General features: G+C 43.3%; 1 protein-coding gene and 1 non-coding gene across 2 annotated transcripts; both read right to left on the bottom strand.

Moving 5' to 3' along the window:
* Positions 1-2,491: 2,491 nt before the first annotated feature.
* Positions 2,492-23,476, bottom strand: LOC120052740 (U1 small nuclear ribonucleoprotein 70 kDa-like). Its single transcript, XM_038999829.1, has 10 exons — positions 23,275-23,476; positions 15,660-15,813; positions 15,471-15,533; positions 15,228-15,282; positions 15,068-15,132; positions 14,730-14,792; positions 14,511-14,592; positions 5,463-5,564; positions 5,135-5,237; positions 2,492-4,848 (listed from the first exon to the last, which is right to left on the bottom strand). The coding sequence occupies exons 2-10, from the start codon at positions 15,804-15,806 to the stop codon at positions 4,032-4,034; spliced, it is 1,497 nt and encodes a 498-aa protein (XP_038855757.1). The 5' UTR covers positions 15,807-15,813; positions 23,275-23,476; the 3' UTR covers positions 2,492-4,031.
* LOC120053121 lies at positions 15,881-15,959 on the bottom strand. The gene has a single exon (XR_005477481.1). It is a non-coding gene; the product is annotated as a small nucleolar RNA SNORD35 (small nucleolar RNA).
* Positions 23,477-24,639: the final 1,163 nt, after the last annotated feature.

Genomic DNA, 24,639 nt, shown 5'->3' with positions numbered 1-24,639 from the left:
AAGTTAAATAGCCAGGTAGTCCAGAACATTTTGCTAAGGGTGTTACGCACGCCTCTAAGAAGAGGGAACGCAACACCCTGCTACAACTCAACTCCCCGTGAAGTGAAAAGAGGTATGAACTGTAGGTGCGAGAAAGGACGACAAAGGCAGAATTTACCGTTTACTAGGATTTATTTCCTACACGGTAATATGGGGAAAAGGGGCTGGATGGAACCAAAGGAAAGAAAGTAAATATCAAAGCTCCCCCTCTCCTATCTAACCTGCCTACCCACTTAATTTACCTAACTTAGCACCACCTGGTGCCCTAACCAAAATACAGGGGGTGGTCCGCCCAGGTCTTACCTAGTGTGCCTAGACATTGAATATACTACGGGTATATGTATGCCCGCGGGCCTCTTGCCTAAGCACTCCCAAAGTGCCTTCTCCTTCCCCCCTGAGAACAAATGAAACAGAATAATTATTAACAATTTCACAAACACTTTACAACAAAACTGAGTAAACTAACTCAGGCCACTAAAGAAACTGACAAAGCAACAAACACAGAACATATCAAAGCTGCTACCAACAACAACTAACACATTACATACCACACTTTCTGTTAAACAACCAACACTATATCATAATCTAATTCTCCAGAAAAAATCTCTCTCTCTCTAATCTCTCCAAAATATTCAATCTTCTCTCCTCCTGAACAGAACACTGGCTTTTATATAGCTTCAGGAGTCTAATTGGATACAGCTGCATCTTGACGAGGGGGCGGGGTCAGCTCTCTAATCAGCTGGTTGGGGAGGCTTCCAGGAAGCCATCTCCTGAAACACACACACTCAAATACAACACAGAAACTGGGGAACGTAACAAAGGGTAATTCAGATACAGATATGTGTGACTAGTTTGAACGTATTGTAATGAAACAGCAGGGAGCAGGTCTCGAACCCTCGACCTTCTAGCCCGAGGTCCGGCGTGCTATCGACTGTACCGCAAAAGCATGCTCCTGCGGCAGAGTCGATTTCCGCGCTTATAAACCCAGGGTCGTTACAGTATGCTTTCCGTAAACCAAGTAGCAGTAAGAGTTGTCGTGTCATTGTGGATACATGTAACGTTGCCTACAGCTAGCTAACTGGAGACATTCGTGATGTGATTTTAGTCCTAATGGCCTATTTCGGCGTGACTTGGTTTAATAAATACATACTGACAACCCTACGGCTGGCAGTGGCTAGCTACAGGCTGGCTGCGACCATGTAGCGTCTTGCGATTCATTCCATTTCGCCAGCTAGTCAGACAATTTAAGGCCGCCGACTAAACAATGTAGTTAAGTAACGTACTTCAATAGTCACAGGTCAAATTACACTGAACAAAAATATAAAACACAGAAATTTGTTTACATCCCTGTTAGTGAGCATTTCTCCTATGCCAAGATAATCCATCCACTTGACAGGTATCAGGCAAGATTGTGTCTAGGCTGCAGGTACTGTTATGGGAATAGCTATTTAGGGTTGTCGCTGTTTAATCTCACTCTCACGGCAAACCTTTCACTATGGTTGGCAGTGGCTAGCTGTAACGTTACAGGCATGCAGTCTTGCGATTAATTCCATTTGACTAGTTTGACGCCAAAGCCAACCAACAAAGCTAACGAACTTCAAAATTGTGAGTCACGGGTCAATAATGTAGATATTAGAAGCGTGTCTAATATGTTTAATAACAAACTTATGTACCTACTTAGGTAAACATCTGAATTACCTGTTGCCCAAAGTTCGGCGCAGCTGTTAGTAAGTGGTTCGCCATGTTCAGAAGATACATACACAGGGGGAAAGATTTGGCGTCTAGTGGTGACGTCAGACCGTCTGGTTAAGTAGCCCAAAAAATAAACTCATGTTCATTGATTAGGTTAAGATAAACCATCCCTCAAATTAGTGGACCAATGGAGACGCATTATCTACACCTCCCTCTAAACTCTGCCCTTCACAAAAAAACTGGCAGTGAAAGCAAAGAAATCGAGAGACAAGACATGAGTAGCATAACCAAAAAGGTAGTAATTTCAGCCAAAAGCATAGTGGAAATGGAATCAATAGGATTGGTTGTTGGGGAAGTTGAACTGAAAACTATTTTTGCATTGGTTTTCAAATACATTTTTCAATAATTTCAAGAGTTTTTGCTCTTGCTTTAAAATTGTCATTGCAAGTTTTGGGGTTTTGCTTTGGATATAGTTAACAATTCTATACATTTTGCTTCAAATCGTTTGGTTTTTGATGTCAACATCCATTATTTCACTCCTCAAAAAAAATAATGTTCACATTAGCAACTTTTTCATGTTTACAATGGATTTCAATTCAATGGCGTGAAATTGACCACATAAGGTACAAGTGATTTAGTTTCTCCCAGTTGCTGGCCCACACCAGTACAGTAGGTGGCGGTAATGCACCATAATGTTGGATGCCAACCAATGATGAACCTGGTCATTTAGATTACTGAACAGGATGACACTGACTAAATGTTCAACAAAAAAAACTGGAACTTTATTTCAGGAGAATCAGAACAATTCCATTCAGAGGGTTCCTCCGTCTTGCTTTACAGAATAAAAATAAGCAATATTTGCCAACTCTTGGACATGCACTTTGCAACACATTTCCTTACTCCCCCCCCCTTCATTTTCAATAACCAGGTTTCCAGCCAACCTTTATGTAAGTAAAGTACATCAGATACAAAAGTAATGACAGGCCTTAGACATTTGTGGGGTAAATGATCCAAATGTCAACAAAACAAAAATACACTAGACAAAGTGGAATCTTGTCAGTAAAATAAGAGAAATGTAGGTGGAAACACTTTTGAGCAAATATTGATACAATAACCATCATATTGAAGTAAACTTGGGAGTCATGTGGTCCTCCCACTACAACTAGTCGGGAAAGCATGCTGTTCATTAAACTACAGATGAAATAAATGATGAACTTCACAGGGTGGTGACAGTGCAAGGTAATTAGCTTGATGCTACTTTCTAATAAGTATCTAGGGTCTTCGTCTGGTGACGTTTGGCTGTAAAAAAAAATAAAAAACACTTTTGTCCATATGATGTCGTTATGTAGGCTATATGTGCGCTCTAGCCAACAGCACGCAGATCGTGCTATTGGTTAGAGCATACATGCCAATACCAAAGTGAGCACACTCGCTATAAACGCAATCAGTGGAGTTGAAAATGTGATGAAACCCATTTAACTAGCTTTTCATTTTTGATACATGGGAATTTAACCACAAAATGCTTTTATTTGCAACAAGTCAATAGGATGGAAACATGCACATAATGTTTTTATGGAGATTCAAGAATATGTGCATGAAAATCTGTCGCCAATTGAATGGAAACCTAACTGTTGCTGTACATTTTCTTGAGGGTAGAAGAATGTGTCCAGACAGTTGAGTAAGACATTCAGGGTTGTACTTTAAAGTAAAAAAGGAACATGAAGGCTCCAAAATGATGAGGGGGAAAAATCTAACAATAGGTTAGGGTACTGCTTTTGTGGGAACATGGATTCATTCAAATTACATGGGGGGGAAATGTTAAATAAAACCAAAACTTAACCAACAACAACAACCCTGGTTGAATAAAGAAAAATACACCAACAGAGATTACGAAAAAGAGAAACAAATATTTCACCACAACTACACCATCTCTGCCTCGCTCATAAAGTGATTGTAATCAGACAAGTACTTGACAGAGCAGAATGTCAGATTAAAGTTCCGGTTGGGGGAGAATGTGAATGTTAAGGGATAGTGAGCACCGTTCTCAGTTTGTTACCGAGGGACGGGTTTGAAATAATTGTGGTGTGGACCTAGCCCTGGGGGTTAAAATACAGAAGAAACAAAACCCCTACTTAACCCATAAAACGGACAGTTTGTTTCTTGTGCCTACACTGCTCCGTTGTGGTTTCTAACAGGGCAGCAGCTAATTACAATATCCTTCACACTAACAGGGAAGGGGTATGTGGGTTTGTGTTGTATAAAAAAAAAAAAGGAAATTAGTAAAGACGGCAAAGCCCCTCTTAATACTCGTCTGCCTGGGTCTCCATCTTGTAGCCGTTCTCATTGGAAACGTAACCCTCCCCCGATTGCACCGACTCTTGGTCCATCGTCAACCCATCCTGGCTGTTCTCCTCTGGCTGGGGCGGCGCGTCGCCCTCCTCCCCGTTACCCACGTCGTCCTGCTCGGCCGAGGGGAGCAGGAGAGAGCCATGCCGGTCCTCCCTGCGCTCCCCTCCACCACGCTCCCTGTCTCTCTTATGCTCCCTGTCTTTCTCCCTGTCCCCCCTGTGCCTCTCCCGGTCCCTCTCCCGGTCTTTGTCCCTGTGGCTGCGCCTCCGGTCACGGTCCCGCTCCCTGTCCCTGTCCCGCTCCTTCCCGCCGCGCTCCTCTCCCACTTCCTCACCCACACTAGGCTCTTCAGGCATCCTCTCTCCTCCCTCCCCCATCATACCATCTCCTAGCCCCAAGCTCTCATCCCCCTCACCACCCTTGCCCCTCTCCCGGTCTCGCTTGCGCTCTCGGCTGCGGCTCCTCCGCTTCCTTTCACCTTTGTCTCTGCTCCTCTCCCTGCTATGACTGTCTCCCCCTGGCCCTCCTCCCCCCCGCTCCCTCTCTCGGTCTCTCCTCCTGCCACTCACTACGCTCTCCTCTCCGGGCCCTGCCTGGCCCAGACCCCTGTCGCCCTTCTCCCTGGAGCGGGAGCTGCGCCTGCGTCTTTCCCGGGACCGGGACCTCCGTCTCTCGCCACCGCGCTCTTTCTCCCCCACCCGTTCGCGCTCACGGCTGCGCTCTCTGCGTTCCCCTCTGGGCTCAGGTCCACGTTCGCGCTCACGTTCCCTGGGGTGGAGAAGGGCAAAAATAAGTCAACTGTCAAACCTCTATACAGAAAATATCAAGTGAGTCAAACAACAAAATGTCCAATCCCAAATCTGCCACTAACCCATACCCTCTACACTTGCACAGATCTAAAATAATTGGATAGATGTAACTAAGGAATATGGTAATAAATCCATCTTGCCTTCAGATTATCCAATTCTTTCAGGTCTAATGGTAGGGCCCATTTAAAATAGGGTGACAAGCCTCCCTTTGCAGACCACCCCAAGGGCCCAGTGTAGGTACTCACCCTCCAATTGGGGGGTGGTCATCATAACGTGAGGTGTCGTCTCTTCCAGAGTGCTTGATGTTGACATCAGCCCCGCCTCTCCTTGTCCCACCAAGACCACCGCCTGGTTGGAGACAGAAAACAGGGCTTATTGTGATACAGAAATCATAGACAGGAAATGAAAGCATTTAAAACTGACAAAATATTAAGGGATTCATAAATGACCAATGCCGATGTGAGAATCATCCATTCCAAAACGCTCAGTGAATTCAGTGTTAAGATTGTAAAATGGCATGACTGTAGTATGGATAATTATGCACTGTCACAGAGATCATGTGCAGTTCCTCACCTAGCCTGCGGGGATGCCATCCCTTCACAGTGCGGCCTCTCTCTACATCCACCAGCACTCTCCTTCCGTCGATCTTCTTCCCGTCTGCATGCTTGTAGGCAGCTGGGGGAGGGGGGGGTTGGGTGAGAAAAAGGTAGAGAAGGGTAAGTTGGAGCTCTGCGTTTTTAAAGGTAAGGTTAACAAAGAGTGCATGAATATACTGACCAGGAGCAGGTGAGGTAGTGTGGGGCTGCTCTCTGGGCAGACAGACCATGTAGTAGTAGACCTTTTTCCACCCCTAAATGCTGCATTTACCTGCACATCTCTTTTTTGAAGATGTACCACAGTTTAAGTATTTTGTTGTGCAAGCACTTTACTTCAGCAAATCTTTATTTTGAAATGCTAAAAAAGAGGGATAGAATAAAGAAATTCATTCAAGCCTCAAATCACAAGTGAGCCAGTATAGCAGATAAGGTTGACAAAACTGGGGGGCCTCACGGGTGGCGCACTGGTCTAAGGCACTGCATCGCCACCAGAGACCCTGGGTTCGAGCCCAGGCTCTGTCGCAGCCGGCAGCGACCGAGAGGTCCATGGGGAGACGCACAATTGGCCCAGCGTCGTCCGGGTTAGGGAGGGCTTGGCCGGCAGGGATATCCTTGTATCATCGCGCACTAGCGACTCCTGTGGCGGGCCGGGGGCAGTGCACGCTAACCAGTTCGCCAGGTGCACGGTGTTTCCTCCAACACATTGGTGTGGCTGGCTTCCGGGTTGGATGTGCGTTGTGTCAAGAAGCAGTGCGGCTAGATTGGGTTGTGTTTCGGAGGACGCATGGCTCTCGACCTTCACCTCTCCCGAGTCCGTACGGGAGTTGCAGCGATGAGACAAGATTAACTGGATACCACGAAATTGGGGAGAAAAAAGGGGTATAAAAAAATAAATTAAAAAAAAAGAGACAAAACTGCCATTTAAAGCATTTATTATTAAAATCTCAAACCTTACATTTTATTATATCAAGTGTGCCATATAATATATTCAAACAAAACATTGAAGTTAGGCATATAATTGCTCTCTTCATGTGTGGTTTCTGTGGAGCACCAGAGACCGAAAAAGTGAAACTCTGCTTTAAAATAATTAAAATCTTACTTAGGTCCAGTAGTGACCACACTACTGTTGAAGAGGGTCAACCGCTTACTGTTGCATGGCTCATTTTACCTTGAAGCTAAAAAGGTTATAGTTTAGACCAAGGGTACGCAATTCTTACATGCTGACCACACCGCTCACGTCACGTGCACTGCAAAATAAATGTACACATACATGTTATTCAATCATTTCACCCACACTGCTCGAGCGTCTGCGTGGCCAGGCACTTAAATAGGAATTCTATTTGACGCTCAACAAGTCCGTCCTCTCCCATCTCATTGCTTTTTAGGAGCATGTACCCACGTGGATGATTGAAAGATGAAGATGTAGTAAGTAACGCACCGTAAAGTTGGATGCCAACCTCCATATAAAGTCCAAAGAAATAAAAGAAGCCTGAGGAAGGAGGAAAGATGAGAAAGGAATTCGGTTTACCGTTTTATCTGTGGATTAATTGTCGGAGTAGCAGACCTTGTGCATTTCAGGTAAAATAACCCAATGTTTATATCCCAAGACAAATTATGCCATAAATGTTTAATGCTTTTCGACCTGTCCCCAAATTAATATAATTGGTTCAGAGTTTGTTTTGATATTTAAATCTGCGTGTCCTGATCACGTCTGGTGTGGGGGTACAAAAATCAACATGCGCGCGTCCGGTTTGGTCAGCGTGTTACCCTACACGGTCCCGAGCCTGCTGCTTTTCTGTTCTACCTTATAATTGCACACCTGGTGTCCCAGGTCAAAATCAGTCTCTGATTAAGGGGAACAGGCTTCCAAGGTCCAGAGTTGAGTTTGAGGAGTTTAGACCAATCAACGGTCTTGACTTGGCCCACGACTAAGCTAAAATATTACATCTAAGGAAGCAAGCTAAAATTCTGAAAATCAATTATAAACTCAGCAAAAAGAAACCCTCACAGCAAGGTTCCACATACATGTGACTAACAAAAATGGTATAATGTGTCCCTGAACAAAGAGGAGGAAGGTCAAAATCAAAAGTAACAGTTGGTATCTGGTGTGGCCACCAGCTGCATTAAGTACTGCAGTGCATCTCCTCCTCATGGACTGCACCAGAATTGCCAGTTCTTGCTGTGAGATGTTACCCCACTCTTCCACCAAGGCACCTGCAAGTTCCCGGACATTTCCAATCCAACAGGTCCCAGATGTGCTCAATGGGATTGAGATCCGGGCTCTTCGCTGGCCATGGCAGAACACCAACATTCCTGTCTTGCAGGAAATCACACACAGAACAAGCAGTATGGCATTGTCATGCTGGAGGGTCATGTCAGGATGAGCCTGCAGGAAGGGTACCACATGAGGGAGGAGGATGTCTTCCCTGTTAAGCACAGCATTGAGATTGGACTGCGCTTGTTGTCATTGCAAGCAATGATGCTGTGACACACCGCCCAATACCATGACGGACCCTCCACCTCGATCCCGCTCCAGAGTACAGGCCTCAGTGTAACGCTCATTCCTTCGACAACAAAAGCGAATCCAACCATCACCCCTGGGGAGACAAAACCACGACTCGTCAGTGAAGAGCACTTTTTGCCAGTCCTGTCTGGTCCAGCGACGGTGGGTTTGTGCCCATAGGCGACGTTGTTGCCGGTGATGTCTGGTGAGGACCTGCCTTACAACAGGCCTACACGCCCTCAGTCCAGCCTCTCTCTCAGCCTATTGCGGACAGTCTGAGCACTGATGGAGGGATTGTGCGTTCCTGGTGTAACTCGGGCAGTTGTTGCCATCCGGATGTACCGATCCTGTGCAGGTGTTACACGTGGTCTGCCACTGCGAGGACGATCAGCTGTCCATCCGGTCTCCCTGTAGCGCTGTCTTAGGCGTCTCACAGTACGGACATTGCAATTTATTGCCCTGGCCACATCTGCAGTCCTCATGCCTCCTTGCAGCATGCCTAAGGCACATTCACGCAGATGAGCAGGGACCCTGGGCATCTTTCTTTTGGTGTTTTTCAGAGTCAGTAGAAAGGCCTCTTTAGTGTCATAAGTTTTCATAACTGTGACCTTAATTGCCTACCGTCTATGCTGTTAGTGTCTTAACAACAGCTCCACAGGTGCATGTTCATTAATTGTTTATGGTTCATTGAACAAGCATGGGAAACAGTGTTTAAACCCTTTACAATCAAGATCTATGTAGTTATTTGGATTTTTACTAATTATCTTTTGAAAGACAGGGTCCTGAAAAAGGGACGTTTCTTTTTTTGCTGAGTGTATATGTATACCATTAAATTACAGTGTGCAACATGACTGGCTCATGTAGCGTTGCAAAGATTATTTACATGAAACTATATTAATTTAGAAAATACCCAGCCTTTCATAACGTGAATCTCATGGGATTCTGTAAAAATGCATCAATTTAAAAGCTACGGTAATCAGATAAATAGACCATTACCGATAATGCTTTATTACTGAATACTGGGTGTCCCTAGTGGTTAGCCAACGGTTAAGAGCGTTGGGCTAGTAACCGAAAGTTTGGTGGTTCAAATCCAAGTAGACTAGGTGACAAATCTGTCAATGTGCCCTTGAGCAGACCCTAATTGCTCCTGTAAGTCGCTCTGGATAAGTGTGTCTGCTAAATGAATAAAATGTAAACAAGTGGTCCAAGCAGTTGACAGTACTTTGATGTGGAGTGCGTTTGAAAGCCTGTTGTGAAAAATGCTTGCGCACTTAAAATTAAAATCAGATGACAGTAATTCATGTCGCACCATACTATTATATTACCCAACAAATTGATGAGAAATGTATTTGCGCATTTTCACATCAACCTCTTACCCAGAAAGAACAGTGAATAGGCGTCACCACCATGGGTCAAATCAGACACCCACCTCACTTCCAAAAGCACATCTAACCCCTTATAGGTGGAATTGGGGACTTTCTACCAGTAGCTAGGTTTCCATCCAATTGGCGACAGATTTGAATGCAAATATTCTCAAATCCAAAGAAAATGCAAATTCCCACCAAACTGACTTGTTGCGATAAAAATAAAAAAAATCAGTGCGTGATGACGTAGTGCACACAACTTACTTTTTCGCTTAAGTTCTGATGTATATATATATATTTTTTAAATGAGTTGTCACAAACCTGCGATTAATAGCAAATGTGCCTACGCTGGTCTTGGCGCGTGTGCTCTAGCCAACAGCTTGCATATACAGTACGGATAGGCTAGTCTACACGAGATAATAATGGACGAGAAAATATTTTGTCAAAAGGCGGTCAAACATCGCTCATCATGTCACCAGCATAAGACCCTCGATATTTATTGGAAAGGAAAATCAAGCTTATTATCACCGTGCACTTTTCACCACACATATTTTAACGGTAGCCTATTAAACTGCATGGTTTCCCCAAGTCGTAATGGGAGGACCACATACACACACCATATAGTCACTTGACTCCAAGTTTACTTTGATAAGATTATAATTACAATCAATATTTTGCACAAAAGGCATTTACACCGCTATTTCGCACATAATTAAATTTTAGACACAGAAATATCCCACCATGCCAAACTAACAAATTCTGTCAGCATTTATAAAATTGCACCGAATAGTCCTGTTTCCATCACAGCTGTCGTGATCTTTTAATCCAGTATGACTTTACTCGCATAAAACCTGGATGGAAACGTGGTTAGTGACAAACCACAGGTGGATACTGCACTGCAAATGCTGACACCTTAGGAACGTCCTTAGCCCCCCCCCCCCACCTACACACAGTTCAGTGAGAAATAAAATACCAGTGACACATTGGTTTGAGTTCCTGAATATTTACTCTGACTGCCAGAGTACACAACCTTCTTGTATGGCAATGCTGCAATCTTCTTACCCAATACATGTTGTGCTTCAGACTATATTGAGGCTAGAGTATATTAGGTTGCCTTACATACAACCTCGGCCCTTGTAATACTGGTCTAGAGGGGGAGATATAGGGGAGGGGTCATCTCGATACGAGCAAATGTTAAATGTGACCATGTTCGCATACCTTAGTGGGGGCTTTATGGGCTGCTGTGTTTGTTTTTCACCAACTATCTTACCACCGCCTGGACACGAGCGCAGTGTCGGATTCCCAGAGCATAGGGCTTCCAGTTGCAAGTCAACATGGCAGGCTCCTGCCAGATTTACCACCACAGACTGCAGCTTCTGAATCAAACTCAGAACACACACAAATATATACTCCCTTGGCCCAGACAGTCTTGGGATCAGTCTATTATGACCGAAGAATTCGGCGAGATCCATGATGACCCATCCTGGCCTCTACACTGGTCTGCTCTGCTGTGGTAGACGATCCAATGGGAAACGGCACAGAGGACCCTTTCCTCTTTATATCCAATCAGATGGCCTTACCAGAACCACTCACTTTTATAGCCAATCTGAGGGCCTTACCAGAACCCCTTCTAGATCATAGCAAATCATCACTGTACTTTAATGACACCTCACAGATTTATACTACCAGGGGGCCTTACCACAACCCCTCACTAACCTAACCAATCCAGGTTTGTCTTACCACAAACCATAACCTTCTCAACCAATCAGAGAGAACTTTACTCAAAGGGGGGTTGCCTTACCTCGACCCCAAAAACATGGCCTAAATACAATCTTACTATACAAGCACACATACGGTGCATATCAATATATATATACTTTTTAAAGAAACAGAAAGGTATGCATCTAGAGAAAATTGGATGTGTTTGGTGTAGGCTAGAATAAATGTAGGCTATTAACAGTGGGGACATGTTTCCTCACTAGACTGGTTCTATTAGCTGTATACACCGGATCCTTGCTATCAGCTGTGGTAAAGAGATCTGGGGGGTGAGATGGCTGCCATGTCTGAATGAGCTACCGCTATGCTCTTGTTGGCATCTGCTCTTGCCTAATTATATAGTAGGGACAAAGCTACATGTGCGCATAAGTATGTGCCTTGCTGTAAAAGTGTTTAGAGTCCCTTCGTAACCCTATTCCATTAAAGCCAGCTCAACGCACACAAGAAAGGACCTTAACTTACAATGCTAGGGGATTTTGTTTTGGGCATGTGGTCTTTTGATGCAATGTTGTGCAAAATATTGTCCTTTTCTTAATGATTATGCAAGAGACAACTTGAAATAATGCTGTTTCAGACAACTAAAATACTCAAATGGTAAAAGCACTTGTCTATTTGTAAAAAACAAAGTGCTAAAATGGATACATCTGAGGTGGCTTTAACACAAAAGGAAAACTCATAGGGCACCCATTAACTGACTAATGGCCTGGGGGTGCATTCAATGGTCAAAGCACCAGCGCCGTCTTATCAATGTCAATATTGTTCAAGCAACATAAGCAGCTTCAAAAAAATGTGCTTTGCCCATTGAACGTAGCTCCTCTTCCCTAAATAGGAGGATGGAGGGTGGAAAGAAAGCTTACCCATCATACAAACCCATCATACCAACCATATACTGAGCTGTGGTAGTAGGGTGTAGATGTATCATAACCATCATCATCATCATCATCATCTGCAAGCCAGCTCTGGCCAATAGCCATCACAGATAGGCGGCTGCAGTGGCAATGAGAACAACAAACAATTAATACACTGTAGAGCCAGCATAGACATCCCCTCAAGTCAACCCTCACCTGAGTCACATCATACCAAGGGTGGGCGACCCTGGTCCCGGGGAACACTACTCCCTGCCTGTTCATTGCACCCTGGGTGCATGACCCTAAGTGTTCCAGCAATTAATCAGTGGCTACGTTTCAGGCCAGCTACATTGCAGTCGCGCTGTGAGGATACTTGTCTCATCACCGACTAGCAGTCAGGCATCAGATTCTTATTTTATATGATTTGGTTAGCTGATATGTAAAACACCTACCCAGGTGATGTGAAATCTGGCAAGTGACTGCAATGTAGTCGGCCTGGAAGGTAGCAATCTTAGAGGCCAGATATAGACCGGGAACACCCGTTTGCCTGATAATTTGTTTAAATTCGATAAAATGAGAATAGTACCAGCGGGCATGGTAGATCGCCAGGACCAGGGTGAAGGACCACTGATATGAGCTGATAGAAATGGCCTAGTGTCACACAAAAGCACAGAGAGGAGGGTACCCAAGTTAACCAGACAAGTTGGGGCGGGGGGGGGGGGGTACTAGCCTGTTGGTGACCTGCAGCTTACCGTTGGACCGTTGGTGATCCAACCAGGGAACCCACCCGTTCCACAGATGACTTAACACTAACCATTACAGGCCTAACCTAAAGCAAGCAAAGGCATTCAAGGTGACCAGAAGAACAAGGCTTAGAAGTTGTTTATACATACAAGACATAGGCCAAATCTTCCCACCGAATGGCACCGCCACATAGAAGTGCCATGGCTGGACTAACTGCACTCACTCAGACTAGTGCAGTACAGAAACCCTTTCTTGAGTTAGTCAAGAGGTCATCACGCGCCACAAACACAAGACAGACGTCACACAAACCTCACTCAGCACCTTGTTTCCCCTAATTAATAACATAGCCATTCTAAACTCAAAGTTCTGAAAAAAAGGATGGATGGATTTTGGTGACCCTTGTGTTCAGAGTTGTACCTTCAACTTGTATGGACTGTGGATCCATATTTTTAACCCCCTTGCCAGTAGGCTTGGGCGGTATACCGTATACCGGGGTATTTGGAAAAAGACAAGGATGGTTTTTCCATACTGTTGAAACAATTTCTTTGAAGTTTGAACATTTGTAGCTACTTAAGTAAATACATGCAGTCAACTTGTACAATACGTTATGAGATAAACATTGAGTTCGTAATTTCACCCGTGTTACATTATTATGAAGCTTACTGTAGTCCCGTCATGTGGTGTTTGTTTACAAGCACACAACTACGAGAGACCGGAGCCTTGGGAGTCATTCACTGTTGTGCAGCATGCACCAGGTGATACAATTACAGTAAGTCTAAAAGTTAAGTCTAAAATGTGCTAACTCCTCTGCGTTTGGTTTGCTAATTTAGTAGCTAGTTAACCATCTAGCTAAGTGGTTAGTTTCTTCCAAAATCAAGCATTCACTTGGTAACAGCAGAGAATCCCCTCCTGGATCAAGAGCCTTGTTGGCATATATTGGTTTTGTGCATGCAGCAAACTGTGTAGCATTTGAGTTACTTGTATAGTTTAGGTCAGAAACTGTACAAAATGTTTGCAATGCGGTTGTTAGCCTTCTCTATGGAATTTTACATGTACTTGTTAGCAATGCTAACCTTCAGATTAGAGTATCAGTGGGTTTTGAAAACAGCACTGCTTGTGTTCAGTGCCAGTATTACCGAATATCCCAGTATGACAAGGTCGGTATGAAAGTATGACAATCTGGATACCGCCCAAGCCTACTTGCCAGCTAGTTCTTGTCTCTGACTCTTTTCATACCATTGTTCCAATCCATACTCTGGATATTTTCCATTCAACATGTCCTCGCAGCATAATCAGACCAGCGCAGAACAGCTCAGTGTGGCTCAGCAGTGTGAACCTTTTATTTTTATATTTGGCAGATATTAAGAGTGGGCCTAGGACTACGGATAAATGTAAAACCAACACCCATCCTGACCCTTCAATGGGAAATCGCACCAAGGACAGCATAAGCTGCTAGTGCATTACAGAAAAAAAATATTTAAAAACGGAGCCTAGTCAGTTTGCGCCATGAAAAAGGCGCTATTCAGTCAAGAGGCTTCCTTGTACACTGAGCAAGAGTATAAGGTGCTGATGTTAACTAATAGTCAGCAAGACCAATTGCTACTACTTCTAAAGCTATAGTGAAATTACAACCATTTGTAAGCTCCCAAAATTAATCTGGTGCCTTCTTCGTCATTTCTCACTTACGAGTTCTTCAACAAATACTATCCCACCTACGTACCCTCCCAGCATTCAGACTCCCATTTGAGATGAGGTGGGTTATGAGAGGGTTGGTCTCTCGTGGTACTCACAGTGCATGTCTCTCTCGTGCTCATACTCTATGAAGGCGTAGCCTCTGGGCTTCCCTGACTGCTTGTTGTAGACAATGTAGATCTGGAAGAGAGAGCGACTATAATAAAGCTAGCTGAACAGGCTGGGGGGGAGGGCAAGAGGACCAAATGCCACTAACAACTGGCCAATAAGATGTATTGTAAAACCAATGGGTGGTTTGGGAGACAGACAAAACTTACCCTTTTGATGGGCCCGTAGACCTCAAACTCACGGCGAAGCTTGGATTCCGTTGTGTCATAATTCTGCAGCAATGATAACACAGTTAACGTCGATCACGTGCCAAATACAAAAGGTGTAAACGTCACAGGCAGCTTGGTCTTAGAATTGTCCCCAGAACACACTTCTGGCCTTCATACCATTCGATAGAAAAAGTGGATGCTTGGTTTTCATTTTATTGTGGTGTATGTGTGCTTCATTTGTTATTAATCACTACCCGGTTTTAGTATCAAGTGGCCAAAACAGGATGGAAGGTAAAGATGCCATAGAACATGGAAGAGCCTCTATAATGCACACTTACAACACGCGCCACAAACAGGGTCTTAAAGGCATCCCCCTGAGCATTGGGGTCATTGTGTGGATCCCCTAGAAGAAGAAGGCAGAAGCCAATATTACAACCTGACTTCATTAACTTTCAGTAAATCCTATGAAAGTCACAAAAGCTCATCATGTCAACTTACAGAGCTTCAGTTCTGTCTCCACAACAGTCTGCCTCCTCTCAATCTTCTCCCTCCTCTGTAAAACAGAAACAGGTTAGCTAGGCCCCTCAGACTCAAACCCCAAATGGTTACTGTACACGTACATTAAAGCCATGTACTAGTACACCCTACTGAAGATTCTCACTTATCCAATCTTATTCAGATACGCATGGAGGTTACAGAGACTAAAAGTGAAAGGAAAGTGACCTCTTCCAATTGTCTCACCTTTCTCTCCAACCTCTCATCACGAGTTTCTGCCCTAGTAGGGGGAGGGGCATCTCTGGGATCCTATCAAAACAGTCCAAAAGTTAGGCTAAGAAGAGCTAGAGGGCCAAAGGCATTCAATCAAATAGCCAACTAACCATCTCATTCATGAAGAGTAAATTGCACAAGAACTAGGTAGGTTTGCCTTACCTCAAAGTGCCTGATGAAGGGAGCGATGCCACAGTATGGCTGGTTGTGGTGTTTCTCATGGGGAAGCTTCTCCAACTGGGTCAGAAATGGTATGGGGTCCCGCGGCGCAAATAGGGCCAGCAGATTGGGGGGTAAAAACTGGGTCATCTTTCACCTGCAGCGAGAAAAATACATGTTTAGTTTACAAACTACATAGTAACTAATAATATGCGGACATGGAGTTGGTTGCATTAGTGTTGTCATTAGGCAGTGTGGACAGAGCCACAAAGGCTTGGAAGACCATTGTGATAACCATGTGCAGCTCAATTTCTTCTGCAAAGCTAGATCAATTATTTCCATGTAGCTAGCAAGGACATCTAATTTTGATGTGTGGAACTAGCTTCGACGCTAGTGTCGAGAACTAATCAATGTTGCCAAACAACGCGCAAATCTTCCCTTACCTGGACGCTTCAAGGAAAATTAAGACCGGAAAGTCACAGGTTAACGGTAACTCGTCAACATGAGATTTCTCCCCCCAAAACATTTACAAGGATAGCTAGCTAGCAGGAATAGTGAATGCTTTAGGCTGATACACCACAAATATAAAAACGCAACAACTTAAGATTTTACTGCGTTACAGTTCATATTAAGGAAATCAGTCAATTGAAATAAAAAAGGATCAGTGGATCAGAAAACCAGTCAGTATCTGGCGTGACCATTTGCCTCATGCAGTGCAGTTGATCAGGCTGTTGATTGTGGCCTGTGGAATATTGTCCCACTCCTCAATGGCTGTGCGAAGTTGCTGGATATTGGCGGGAACTGGAACACGCTGTCGTACACATCGATCCAGAGCATCCCAAACATGATCAATGGGTGACATGTCTGATGAGTATGCAGGCCATGGAAGAACTGCAACATTTTCAGCTTCCTGGAATTGTGTACAGATCCTTGCGACATGAGGCCGTGCATTATATTGTCGTGCCATTCATCCATCACTTCATGTTTCGGCAATGGGCCTCAGGATCTCATCGCAGTATCTCTGTGCATTCAAATAGCCATTAATAAAATGCAATTGTGTTAGTTGTCCGTAGCGAATGCCTGTCCGTACCATAAACCCACCGCTATCATGGGGCACTCTGTTCACAACGTTGACGAACCGCTCACCCACACGACACCATACACGCTGTCTGCAATCTGCCCAGTACAGTTCTCCAGCATGCCAGTGGCCATCGAAGGGGAGCATTTGCCCACTGAAGTCAGTTACAATTTGGACATGTTTGTAAAACGGAGATTGCACAATATGAGAAATGTACAGGTGGGCATAGTCAGAGGGGGTGTACAGTTAGGATAGAGAAAGCACTGTCAACTGTGGGGGTGCCCATGCACTTGGGGATCGAAAGTGCCCCGAGAGACAGGCTGAGATTGCCAGAGTTCGAGTGGTGCAAAAAGCATCCTATGTTGAGGCAGCGAATAGAGTAGAGAATAGCCCGAGGGTAAGAGTCAACTGGGAGCCCCCGAGTGAGTAGGCCTGAAGAGAGCACGAGAGATGTCGAGTTTAATAAGGTAGGATTTCTTGCATTTATAGCCATGGTGATCAACTATACTGATTAGAGGTCGACCGATTATGATTTTTCAACACCGATACCAATTATTGGAGGACCAAAAAAAGCAGACACTGTTTAAAAAAAAAAAAGTCAGCCAATTTAAGTCAGCCAATTTTTATATATATATATATATATACACATACACACACGACAATTACAACAATACTGAATGAACAATGAAAACTTATTTTAACTGATTTTAAATAAATATAATCTCAATAAAATCTATTTAGTCTCAAATAAATAATGAAACATGTTCAATTTGGTTTAAATAATGCAAAAACAAAGTGTTGGAGAAGAAAGTAAAAGTGCAATATGTGCCATGTAAAAAAGCTAACGTTTAAGTTCCTTGCTCAGAACATGAGAACATATGAAAGCTGGTGGTTCCTTTTAACATGAGTCTTCAACATTCCCAGGTAAGAAGTTTTAGGTTGTAGTTATTATAGGACTATTTCTCTCTATATCATTTGTATTTCATATACCTTTGACAATTGGATGTTCTAATAGATACTTTAGTATTGCCAGCCTAATCTCGGGAGTTGATAGGCTTGAAGTCATAAACAGTGCAATGCTTGAAGCATTGAGAAGAGCTGCTGGCAAACGCAGTAAAGTGCTGTTTGAATGAATGCGTACGAGCCTGCTGCTGCCTACCACCGCTCAGTCAGACTTAATTAGAATATAATAACACAGAAATGCTTTTTTCGCAAATTCGCTTTTGTTAAATCATCCCCCGTTTGGAGAAGTTGGCTGTCTTTGTTAGGAAGAAATCACACAGTTCGCAACGAGCCAGGCGGCCCAAACTGCTGCATATACCCTGACTGTTGCACAGAACGCAAGAGAAGTGACAATTTCCCTATTTAAAAGAAACTCATGTTAGCAAGGCAATATTATCTAAATATGCAGGTTTAAAAATATATACTTGTGTATTGATTTTAAGAAAGGCGTTGATGTTTATGGTTAGGTACACATTGGTGCAACGACAGTGCTTTTTTTGCAAATGCGCTCGTTAAATCACCCGTTTGGCGAAGTAGGCTGTGATTCAATGATAAATTAACAGGCACCGCATTGATTATATGCAACACAGGACAAGCTAGATACACTAGTAATATCAACCATGTGTAGTTAACTAGTGATTATATTAAGATTGGTTGTTTTTCATAAGATACGTTTAATGCTAGCTAGCACCTTACCTTGGCTCCTTGCTGCACTCGCATAACAGGTAGTCAGCCTGCCACGCAGTCTCCTTGTGAAGTGCAATATAATCGGCCATGATCGGTGTCCAAAAATGCAGATGACCGACTTTAAGTTTTTATAACATCGGCCATTCCGATGAATCGGTCGACCTCTAATACTGATGGAGCAAAAATCACAGAAGATATGTGGTAGTTGCAGCAGCAGATAAATATTGGGGTGTAAGATTTTAACGCAGAAGATCTACAGGACGTTGAGACAAGGGGTTCCATTCTCACAGGCCGATGGCCTGGTGTAGGATCGTTTAGGGTCAAAGTAGTGGGATGGGTTGGTCGGTTTTTGGGGATAGTTTACAGGTGTAAGGTTAAACAGTGGTGCAATTGAAGTTTCCCCATTCGCTTTTTATTATTTTTTCTCGGTGACCAAAATGTGCAATCCACACTGACCTGCGAAAGGCAGCAAAACACGAGAGTCTACTCTGCTGGAAAACCACACAATGATAACCCGCAATAGCCCTTATGCACATTCCATGATCGAACGTTCTAAACACACTTCCTATCGGTTTGGCAATTTCCGGTCAGTCTAGTTGTTATCGACGATATAACGTTACTACCACTATGTCGCAGTTTTTTACTAGGTGTCTTCAGGACTTGCCTCAAATTAATATTAATGATGTACATCGAATTGTTAAATCAGCCTCCGAGACTCCAGCTAGCAAGAATGAAAAGGGGTTCAAGATGTATATAGGAAGGTACATAGACAACTATGAAGGCGAGTACCAAGTCAGTGACAGATATAACGTGTGCTAGCTAAAATCATTAGCTAGCTAATTTAACTATTAACTGTAGCTAGCTAGTTATGTCGTAAAATGATGTAACGTTGACTGAAACTACCTGAGAATGTGTGTATTTTCGTTAGCTTGGTAGCTATATTTGCTAGCTAAAACATAATTGTTATTCATGTCTTCTACACAGTATCTAACAAAAACACATTGACAGGGGAGATCACCGTGTGGGCTGCCTGTCACAGGTCCACGAGGAAGAGTGAAAAGCCGCACAGCATGAGTAGGGAAAGGTTATAGATAGCTACTAGGGACCTTGTTAAACACGTCCTGTGAGACACTGTCATCATGGTCAAAATGTGTTGGAGACAGTGTCAACGTTTAATCTTATCAGTAGAAAGATATTAATGATGGGTCCCAATCTAGAATTGCCCACTTAACAGGTTATTTGGTAAAAATCTGTGTTTGGTAATTGTGTTACTGAGACACAATGTATTCCTGTATAGTTAAATGAGCCCCTAATTAAGAAGACTAGACACTACTATGTTTGTTATTTATGGGCCTCATCATTCTTGTTTCTCACTTCAGTCTTTCATCACACTTATCTTCACAGATGGTGTTAAAGCACTCCGTACCAGTGATAGTGGTCCAAAGCCACTGCTCCTGTGTTGCAGGAAGTGCTCTGTGCAATCTGGTGGCCCTTCTTTACCAGACAGCGCACTACGCTCAACTAAACATTTCTGCTGCACCACCAGTTCACAGCTGCACAGACACAGAACAGCGTTGGCACAAGCCAAGAACACACGTGAGTCAATCAATATCCATAAAAAAATGCACCTGAAAAGTATTCAGCCTATGTAACAGTAAATCCTTGTTAATTAGGGTGTGAAACCAGGTCCGTTTGATGGGATAGAGTTCCGTAAACCTACTAACTCGTGTGCTGATGGAATAAGTTAAGTTGGAGGTTCCTAAATGGAAACATTTTAGAAAACATTTTCTTGTGATTGTTTTTGTATCCAGATAAGCATAAACATTGGCATCTTTACTATGTAATGACAAATGTTTGGGACAAAGACCGGGGGGAAATCTATAAATTTGTATATTTTAATTCATTTTATTTGAACTTTCGGGCTTGTGCTGTTTCTGGAAAAGTTACTTGAGTCTTTGTCATAGTAATCTCTCCAACCTGATGTTAAGGTTTTAAAATATTTTGCAGAAGTTCTCTACAAAGCACTCAATGGATACATGCCTGACATGGACCTTCTCCACATCTCAGAAACGTATGCCAACTTTTCTCCACTTACTGCCCCTCTTGTGACAACAATGGAAATGTCAGCTGACATGCCCCCGGTTGAGTCCGCCTTTGGGCCAGTGCAAGCCGGCAGTGTTCTGTCCCATCAGCTTCCACAGCCAAAGACCCGTGAAATTGTGAAGATTGCCGATGCCCCTTCTTCACCAATACTTCCATTAGATGGCTACAGGCTTCAGGCTTCTCAGTGTGCTTACGTCCTTAGCCGCAGTTCCACGGCAAGGCATTAGAGACAACCTACGAGATGTCACACAAAGTCGAGGTTGCTACAAGGGAGCAGAGCAGCAGCCCGGAATGGCATCAGCTCAGGAAAATGAGAATAACATCCTCTCGTTTCCGAGAGGTTTGCCATGTCCGGGGAGAGACCTCAGCTGACCACCTAGCTGAGCGGATGTTCAAGGGATCTGGTATGCAGACCATGGAGCCAGTGGCTGTACAGGAGTACTGCACACTGAAGAAAGTTAACTTCTTTCCGTGTCGCTTCGTAGTGCACCCAGATGCTCCGTGGTTACGATCCTCTCCAGATGGCATCATACTTGATCCCAGTGTGAGACCACACTTTTGACTCTTAGAGGTCAAGTGCCCAAATGTACCAAGTTATGTTGACTGCCCTTACCTGAAGATACAGAATGGAGAGCTAAAGTTGAAGAGATCTCATGCTTACTACTGGCAGGTGCAAGGTCAAATCCTTCTCACAGGTTGTAGCTGGTGTGACTCATCTGTGCAAAGGAGGACATCCGAGTTGAAAGGATATAAAGATCTACAGGTTTCAAAAACTATAAGAGAGAAGGCTGACCACTTATTTTTACCACTACTTGCAGAAGTGTTTCTCGCACCTGAACGGATCCCCTGCATGGGTGCCAAGTTTAGTGGTTTTATGAAAAACGTAATACTTCCAGGTCAACTGTAATATCAATACCAATGTAAAGCACAATTTCTCCCCTTTCCAACTAAATTAATGACGAAACCTTCATGATGCCCATCTCTGCATAATTGATGGGTCTTTTTAAAAATGGCGGGTGGGGAGCGAAGGCTACGAAGTGATCTTGAAAGGGGGAAGGAAATATGTTGTGTGAAGAAGTTTTTTTTCACCCGATTTGTCCAACTAATCAACTTTAAAATGTAAATAGAACGTAAAGAGTTTATGTAATGTCTCATCACATACCCGTTTGAAGGTTTGTGTCAAATTTGAAGAGGGGTTTAGGGCTGCGCTAACGTTAGCCTCACAAGTGAACTGCAGTTGTTCCAGCTTTTGAGTGTCATGATGGCTCGCAGCAATGACACGCAAAAAAATGCAATTGGCACCCTAGTCATGAAATATTAGTTTAATATTAGCAATAATTATATTAATTTAGACAAATTATATAGTTTTCTGACAAGTGTATATGGTTAAGCATGATTTTAATCTGCGAGAGAAGGGCTACCCCTGGTGGAAAGAGGCTGTACGGCACAAAATGAGTTGCAAATGCGCGCTGTACGTTACGTAGTGACACGTACAGCATCAGAGGGATTCGTTTTATCATCTTTTCTCCAATACTGTTAGCCCATTACCATGTCAATCAACGCTAAATCGAAACGTAGTTTCACACCCCGGATTTTGATGCAAACAGTCACTACAGTCCCATTCGTTTCATTGCAGCCTCATTTGAATGCCGCAGTTACGCACATTTGTAGGGAATGGGGTGAGTTTACGTTAGGAACACCTAACGTAAAGGAATACTTTAGGTATTGTCACCCCCCAATTTTCCCCCCCAACAAAGTCACTTTTGACGAAATATGTATTACACACCTTTGTGTGTTTGGTGACAGTAAAGTTATCACGACGTACTGCCACCAACCACCTTTGAGCTCTACATCGACTGGGAAACGATGGAAGCGCACAATACCATTACATTTGGAAGAAACTGAACAGAGGCACTGAACAACGTTCATTAGCACCTCCTTCACGGGGCTGTAATTTAAACGTAGTCATTGCGAACTATTTCAGTCAGAAATGCATCTACGATAGCTAGTAAGCTAATGATAAAAACAATAGCAGAACTCGTCCGGAAGTCATCAACCTGGTCGGAAGTAAATTAGAACGTTGGAGGCGGTATAATGCATAGAGCCTTTTACACAAACAGTTAATTTTAGAATCCATACTGTTGACCAATGAGCAACGAAGGGGCGATGACTTTGGCACCGAACTTCCGTTTGTATTGTGGAAAACAAATGTTCGCACGAACAGCCTAAAAAAAGAAATTAACGGGATGCCCCCCTCTCCTCTCATTGATTCCTGAGTGTACATAGCATAGGGAGGCGGGGAGTCTTCGAATTGTACCTTTCTCAAGACTAAAACGAACAAAAATGTCATAAAATTCCATAATATATGCACCAACTGTTCCGGATAAGGACGCCTTTAGAACAAGCATTTCGTTACACTCGCAATAACATTTGCTAACCATGTGTATGTGACCAATACAATTTGATTAGATTAGTCTGGCTTTCGACTATACACCTCAGCAGGCTAACGTTAGCTAACAACGCAGTCAAACAATGGACCTTAACCAACCCACCAAAGCTTAAAGCTAGTTAATTGCAGAAAGACCAGATGCCTAAAATTAAATATGGTGCAAATGTGGTACATTTTAACAGGTCTAGTTCGGTTAACTAAACTGGAATATGTAACGTTATCTACCAAAACGCTAACCACTGTCCAGCGTAGGCCTCGTGCCACCACTCAGGGACATCACACATTTCTGGCCCACTCACCTTAACTCTTCATTCAATCCCTTTAAAACTCAGAGAGCCCGAATCAGGCAACGTGGAATAAGAGCGTGCACTCTAATTGTTCAAGGCAAGATGTTTCCCCACAGTTGAATATACTTGAGCTTCAGCTTGGTTAGCTTCTTGCCAGGAAAAAATATTTGTCCTCAACTTAAAATGGCGGGATGACGTAAAGCGACGACACTGTTGCGACAGTTCCTCTAATGTTTCACGAAGCTTCGGGCTAATTTACGTGAGACCTGGTTTCCACAGAGAGGAAGGGGAAGAGAGAGGCCCAACTCCGCGGAAAATCTGTCTCCCTCCAGCAGGTGGCGATTTTTCGTTGTTTCGCCGATCAAGCAAGGAGTTTCTGTATGGAGGTCAATGAAAGTGTTGAAATATGGCTTATTTGCTACGTGAGGTTTATTTGATTGAATAGATGTTTCATACTGCTTAAGTTGTTACGAATGTACTGATATAAATAGGACACGTAACATCCAGGCAACTTTGTGAAAAAACACTTTATATCGGAATGGTCTCGAGATGAATATGCATTTTCATGGTATGAGGCTAGTAGCATAGCATCTCTCTCCATTAAATACAGGTCGTTGATATCAAAAACCCTCAGTGAATATTCAAAAAAGATGACAATAACGAGATGTATCAGGAGACTAAAAAGATTTGGAATGTGTCCTCAGATCCTCAAAAAGTTATACAGCAGCACCATCGAGAGCATCCTGACTAGTTGCATCACTGCCTGGTATGGCAACTGCTCGGCCTCTGACCGCAAGGCACTACAGAGGGTAGTGCGTACGGCCCAGTACATCACGGGGGCCAAGCTTCCTGCCATCCAGGATCTCTATACCTGGCGGTGTCAGAGGAAGGCCCGAAAATTTTTCAAAGACTCTAGCCACCCTAATCATAGACTGTTCTCTCTGCTAGCGAGATAAAATAATGGTTAAAAGCCTGGGTAAAAGACTCACTGGCACTAAAATAAGCATGAATGATCAGTTCCTGAAAGAAATTGCAGAACGGCGAAAAGTTCTGTACCTACTCTTCAAGCAGAATAGACTAAAGGGAAAATGCATAGCTCTCATAGTCGATAAACTGTATATTGATACCCAAATGTTTTGGAGACACCAAAACTACACCATGGCTACTCTAAATATTACAATGTTGCCATAGAGGAGTCGAATAATGGAACACTCAGTAATATCCATGGTGAGGATTTAAAAATATATATTTAAAAATATAAATATATATATAGGAAAACAATAAAATAGTACACTATAACAATCAAGACAGGGAATGTTGTAAAATGTTTAGTATTCAACTTTAAATTTATAAAATTGTATAAATAGATAAGATAGT

The sequence above is a fragment of the Salvelinus namaycush genome, chromosome 8, assembly GCF_016432855.1.
Source record: "Salvelinus namaycush isolate Seneca chromosome 8, SaNama_1.0, whole genome shotgun sequence".
Lineage (NCBI taxonomy): Eukaryota > Metazoa > Chordata > Actinopteri > Salmoniformes > Salmonidae > Salvelinus > Salvelinus namaycush.
This window is presented reverse-complemented; position numbering and strand designations above follow the sequence as displayed.

What these genes read in the sequence shown, in the direction of transcription:
- LOC120052740 (XM_038999829.1), bottom strand. Translation starts at nt 15,806, where the DNA reads ATGACCCAGTTTTTACCCCCCAATCTGCTGGCCCTATTTGCGCCGCGG. An exon ending in ATGAGAGGTTGGAGAGAAAG is followed by an intron (nt 15,283 to 15,470) that starts GTGAGACAATTG and finishes TCTGTTTTACAG; the next exon opens with AGGAGGGAGAAGATTGAGAG. An exon ending in ATGGCATCCCCGCAGGCTAG is followed by an intron (nt 5,238 to 5,462) that starts GTGAGGAACTGC and finishes GTCTCCAACCAG; the next exon opens with GCGGTGGTCTTGGTGGGACA.